This window comes from Trichechus manatus, unplaced genomic scaffold (genome assembly GCF_000243295.1).
Source record: "Trichechus manatus latirostris isolate Lorelei unplaced genomic scaffold, TriManLat1.0 scaffold00099, whole genome shotgun sequence".
In the NCBI taxonomy this organism is placed as follows: domain Eukaryota; kingdom Metazoa; phylum Chordata; class Mammalia; order Sirenia; family Trichechidae; genus Trichechus; species Trichechus manatus.
Window position 1 is genome coordinate 9,759,302 of NW_004444035.1, and position 6,581 is coordinate 9,765,882.

The following is a 6,581-nucleotide window of genomic DNA, read 5'->3' on the forward strand; positions in this document are numbered from 1 at the left end:
TACCACAAGTGGATGGTTAACGAAGAGAAATTTATTTCCTCACAGTCAAAGTAGGCTAAAAGTCCAAATTCAGGGCGTCAGCTCCAGGGGAAGGCTTTCTCTCTCTGTTGGCCTTCTCATCAGTGTTCCCACTGACTAGGAGCTTCTCTGCGCAGGGACCCCAGTCCAAAGGACGCGCTCTGCTCCCCGCACTGCTTTATTGATGGTATGAGGTCCCCCTATCTCTCTGCTCACTTCTGTCTTTTATATCTCGAGACATTGCCTCAGGATACAATCCAATCTTGTAGACTGAGTCCTGCCTTACTAACATAACTGCCACCCATCCTCCCTCATTAATGTCATAGAGGCAGGACTTACAACAATAGGAAAAACACAATACCAGGAACCATGGCCCAGCCAAATTGATACACACATTTTTTGGGGGACATAATTCAAACCATGACAATCATCATAGCAACACATAAGCCTCCACTGACAGACAGTGTGTTGGCTGGGAATTAAACCCAGTTCTCCCGCGTGGGTGCAAGAACTCTACCACCGAACCACCGCTGCCCTCTAGATTAATGTTTAAGAAATGTTAAGAAGAAAAACAAGAATGCCGTTGATTTCCTGCCGCTTTCCAAGCATGGCTGTGAGTACAGAACCACGTGCATGGGCAGCAGATAGAATGGCTCACCCTGAGGGCTGAGTCCCGTGCCAGGGTGCATGCCTTCTGATCACTCTGGGACTCCAAACACTGAAATGCATTTCCATTGGCTCATGTTAAAGGAATTACTGACTCGTGATAACCAAGAATAAACCACAAATTCATTTTAATTTCTATTTTCTAGCAAGAAATGAACATGAGAAAATGTCTGAGTCATGTGTCACCCGTGTAGCCAACATCCTCTGGGGGTTCCCACCTCAACAAATTGAGGACCCACCGCCCAGCTTTGAGAGGCTTTTACACTCCAGCCCTCTGCTTTCCACCCGAACTCCAGTCCCATTTTCCCCTCATCTGCTTCACTGATGTGGGTCAGGTTGGCCTTATCCAATACCAACATGCATTGCTCTCCACACACCTTTGCTCCTTTGTGCTGTTTCCTTTACCTGGAAGGCCCTGTCCTCCTCCCGCTACCTCTCCAATTCTAACCATACTTCAGACATGAGCTGGAGTCCCACCTTCTTGTTAAATAAAGCCCTGCCTGCACCCTCCACCAGCCCTCAGTGATTTCTCTCTTCTGGAAACTCCACCAAGTACCCACATTCTGAGCAGCCTAATATCCTCTCTTACCCCATCCACCCATGTGTCATGTGCTTTAGTCTTACTTTCCCAGCTATACTGCAAGAGACCTGAAGGCAGACATCATGATTTACTCATTCTGAGATGCAATGTGCTGAGACAGTAAGTCCAGTTCTCATCAATAACCTCTGGCTGGTAAGCCAGCAGAGGGTTCCACTGGACACCGCTCCCTCAGAATTGGTCACAGTCCCTAGGAGGGCAGATCAGGGCTGACCAGCACAAGGGCTAATGGTTCACGTGCCCAGCCTTCTAAGGAATAATCTGCCTCCTGGAATTTTTGCACAATGGGATGGGAAAAGGAAGAAGATAGGAGCCCAGGAAATTCTGTAGGAAAACAAAATCCTTGCCTTTGCTCCTCTTTTACTGCCTCCCTTTCAAAATCAAGACTAAGATATTTCCTGTTTTTAAGTCAGAGCGTTCAGAGGTTTCCCATCTGAGCACACCATGGCCTGACTGATAACTCACGTGTCTGTCTTAGCCAGTTGTCCACCTTTGGGGTAGAAAAACGTTGGCGACAGTAAATTTACAATGGAACTCTCTACTCCAATTCCAATACTGCCTACTGAGAAGAAATACTTCCACAGGAGTGGAAAGGAAGTCAAGCTAGCACTTGCAGAAACCTACCACACTAAAGCACGTCAAAGAGAAAGACGGGAGGGGACACACAGCCACAGAGAATGTTGAAAGGCTGAGAGGTGTGAAATACTACCCATTCAGGCCACAAACTACTTGACAGATACTCACTAGAGAAATAACCTGGATGGAGTCTTGATGGAGTCTAAAAGCAGCACCAGGACAGAAGGCCTATCTCAGCCCTTCCAAATCCTGACAACTAACCCTGGACTGGCCCAGCAGACCTGGGAAAATCTAAGCCTCCCCATCAAGCCTGTTACCTCCATCACTGCAGGTCCTGGAGTCCGAGGCCAGGCTGTCTGTGGATCCGGTGGTAAAGCTGACGTGGACGCCCCTGAAGGATGGGCTGAGGCTCTCTGCTGAGCCCTGGCTCACTTTTTCCAAATCAGAGCTGCTCTTGTTCATTTTTAAAAGGTGCCTGGAAGATGTAGAAACAAACAATAACAATAATTCATTTGGTTTCCATTCAAAACCCAGGCTGATGAGTCATGAACCTACTATGCTCTTGAAGCTTAGCCAATGTAAGCAAGTTGATTTTGGAAAGACAGGAGGGGCTCTGCAGAAACATTAGGCACCTGAATGGAGGAGATTTCCTGAGCGTGGTCAGGATAAGAGTCTATTATATTTAGATAAACACTAAAATCATGATTTTGGGGGAAGAACCTGGTATTCTGACCCCACCTATCAAAATGCTGATGTCATCTGTTATAGCCTGTGTAATATCCGTCCAAAGAAAATAGAACATTATCATACATGCAAATGTATAGAGATATTGAATAGTTTTTGCAAGATAACAGGACAAGTGAACTGCAAACTAGGACTAACAATATGGAATTTCTTTTTTGCCTGGTACTTTCTTGCCATGATGGGACTCTGGTGGGACAGTGGTTAAGAGCTTGGCTGTTAACCACAAGGTTGGCAGTTCAAATCCACTGGCTGCTCCTTGGAAACCCTATGAGACAGTTCTACTATGGATCCTATAGGGTTGCTATGAGTCGGAATCAACTTGACGGCAATGGGTTTGGTTCGGTTGGTTCCAGCCATGATAGCTTCACAAGGTCCAGAATTTTCCTTGAAATTAAGGAAAATTTTATTTAAATTTTAAGTGGACTTCCAGTGCAATGCTCACCTAGAATCATGTTAACATAACCCTTATTCCAGAACTGCCCTTAGGTTTTGTAGGGAGTCTTTTGTTGTATCTGTAAGACATCATTACCAACATATTAGGGGCAAAAAAAAAAAAAAAACTCATTCAAGAAAAGAGAACTTGCCTTGGAGACAACATTGCCATTATTAGGTAGAGTGTTTAGCTTACTGATTTTTCCTTCCATCTTTCCAAGCACCACAACATGAATATTCGCTTCTGACCTGACATTTTCACCATGAAGTTAGACAGAACACGATCAATCCAGCTGTTTCCATGGAGGTGGGAACCCAGATTTGTCTGAACTCGTATTTCCTGATGACACTCCTGTTCCCACTACAGCAGATCTATATCTCAATACCTGCTGCAGGAAATACACAATACAGTATTGATCTGGCATCGGAACTGCCTTATTTACTATACATGACCTTATAGTCAAGAATTCATTGACTGCTCTTTGTGTTCAACATTGCTAGGCCCTTTTTTGGTTTTCAGAGTCACTGGAATCCCTTGTTTGTTAACAGTTGTGGACAGAAAGACTTAGAAAAATTTGTTTGCTATCTTGAAAAGTGCTCCCTAGAAACGTGTCCCTCTCCCCACCCCTAACCATTAGAAGCACATTAACAAATGTCTTAAAGTTGTCAAATATAAGCATGACAGTGATGGAAAAGTTATGACTTATAGTACTCTTCATATTTTCAATATCCCTGTAGGAATCGTGAAAATATCAAATCCTTAGGATATTCTATGGCAGTAGATTATCTTTATTTTACCCAGTGGTAAAACAGAATCATAGAAAGTTTTAGATAAACACTAAAATCATGATTTTGGGGGAAGAAACTATAAAAATAACATATAAAATATATGTTTATATATAAACATATAAAATATATATAAACATATATATAAACATATATATAAACATATAAAATATGTTTATCCTCATCAGATTCATTCTTAATGGTTCTCCTGGATAAAGCCAGGATATGAAGTTGTGAATAATGAGAAGACCTCAGTCTAGGAGAGAAGCCAGCTCTACGGTAGTCCAACTACTTTGTCCCCTCCAGGGTGGTCTCTGTAGTTGGCCAGTCCCGGGGCCCAGAACATCACCAAGGGGGAACCCTTGCAACCCAGGCTGTGAGCCTGCATGGCTTTCCATCCACAAACGTAGAAAAACACTCAATAAAATGCATCTAGATAAAATATTAATTTAAAAAATATGTAATGTGTGAGCATATATATGTATACATATACATACATGTACATAAATATATACACACACACACATAAACACATACACAATTATTTAAAGTAATAGCCAAGCAAAACAATACATATATATATATATATAAATTCCCAGGAGCCAAATGCAAAGAGAAAACTCAATACTTGAGCACTACAAGGGATACTTCAATACTAAGTGTGTGTTTGCAATAAGTTTTGTTAGATGCTGTTTATCAAGTTAAGGATGCTTGTTTCAGTGCCTAGTTTTCTAAGAGTTTTATATTTTTAAATCATTTATGGTTACTGTATTTTATCAAGTGCTTTTTCTACACCTATGGAAAAAAAAATCTTATTTTCCTCCTTTATTCTGTTAATGTGGTGAATTATATTAATAACTTTTCTTAAATTAACCCATTCTTGCACATTTTGCATGAACTTGTTTTACTACACATTGCTTTATTCAGTGTTACTAATATTTAATTTAGGATTTTTACATTTACACTCAAAAGTGAGGTGAGCCCACAATTTTTCTTTCTAATACGGGTCTTCTCCAGTTTTGGTATAAAAGTTACATCAGAATCATAAAATGAATTGGGTAACTCTTCCTCTTTTTCAATTATCTTATGTAATTTGTATAAGATAGGGATTATGTATTCTCTGAAAGATTGCTAGAATTTAACTGTAAAACCATCTAGGCCGGGTTGCCATAAAAGTAGAAGTGAGATCAGTAAAGAATTGGTTCTGATAAATCTGGGACCATTGCTTTGAGGACAGAGATCAAAGAAACAGACCTGTATATATAGTGACTTGCGATGTGACTAGGGTATACATTGCAGCAGTGATGAGAGGATGGACAAGCTAGTTCACGATACTGAGACACTGGGTATTTACCATAGAACAAAATGAAGGTAGAGCTATATCTCACTCCATGTACAAACAGGAATTTTCAGTGGAACTGAGGACTTAGACTTAAAAAATTTTAAATCATTTGGAGACAAATATTAGAGAAAATCTTTATGACCTTGGGGTAGGGAAGGGTCTTTTTAAAAAGACTTTTTTAGAAAAGAAGAAAAAGAAACACAAAGGAAAAGATGGATAAGTTTGACTACTTTAAAATTAAAAACTTATAACAACAACTACAAAAAAGATACCATAAAGAAAGTAAAAAACAAACCTCGGAGTGAGTGCAAGTATTTGCAACTCACATAACTGATAAAGGATTAGCATCCAGAATATACAAAGAATGCCTATAAATCTAAGAAACAGACAGACAAATGACCCATTAAAAAAGGACAATAGATAGGAATAAGCGATTCACACAAGAAGAAAGATGACAGGTCAGTAAACCCACGAAAAGATGCTCAACCTTATTGCAAATAGATACAAAGTGAGGTTCCATTTCACACTCATCAGAGCAGTCAGTAACAGGTGGTGTTGATGATAAGGGAAAGTGGGAACTTCCTTTCACTGTTTGTGAGACTGTTGATTGATATGTAAAAAATAAAAACACTTTGGAGAGCGGAGTAAGGTGGCGAAGTGAGCAGACCCTCCCATTTCCTCCCCCAGAAACCAAGCCACTGAACACCAAATAAAACAAGCACTGACTGAGATCTCAGAACTCCGGACAGCAGCTGAGGTACTGGAGAGGCAGGGTGAGTTCAGAAGTGGCGGAGAAGATGGGTGGAGATGGCACAGAAGCTGGGAGAACCTAACTGCTAACATCTGGAGCACGTGTTCATCACAGCCATTTTAGGACGGGGCTGGGCAACACCCCAAACAGGGAAAATGGAAAGAGAGCTAATCTCGGGAAGTTGTAGCCAGATTTTTTAAGGTGGCATGGATTGGCCATGGGAGTTCGCAGGGTGCAAAATTGGGAGGGGGTGAAGGGAGACCATGGCTCTGTGAGACTGCTGTTGAATCTCGCTGAGGCCCAAGACAGACAGGCACTAGGACCAGGAAAAACTTCAAGGACAGCACAGTGAGGGGACTACTTTGGACTGCTCCCAGCCCACAGAGGACACTGTGGGAGAGTCTGTGTGGGGGTGCCCAAGAGGGAAAGACATAGAGAGCCCCCCACTTTCACCACAGGAAAATCGAATCCCACCACTTATGCCAGTATCTGCAACCAGCTAACCCCACACCTGCACATGTGTATTGAAGTCCAGAGATCATGCATCCAGAACTCCTGAACCAGCGCTGAAAAAAAACCTAAGGATGAAAGTACCCTCCAACGGTTCTTATGAGAAGATACCAGGCCCAGTGATACGGGTCAATTCTGACTCAGGGAGACCTTGTGGG

The 6,581-nt window shown here is 41.8% G+C and overlaps 1 protein-coding gene across 1 annotated transcript in view; it reads right to left on the reverse strand.

Annotated features, from left to right (window-relative positions):
* PRAG1 (PEAK1 related, kinase-activating pseudokinase 1) overlaps positions 1-6,581 on the reverse strand; it is a 55,861-nt gene that overhangs the window by 19,545 nt on the left and 29,735 nt on the right. Inside the window, exon 4 of the mRNA XM_004382811.2 lies at positions 2,176-2,333. Within this exon, the coding sequence (XP_004382868.1) occupies positions 2,176-2,333 (158 nt within the window). The remainder of the gene's footprint in view (positions 1-2,175; positions 2,334-6,581) is intronic.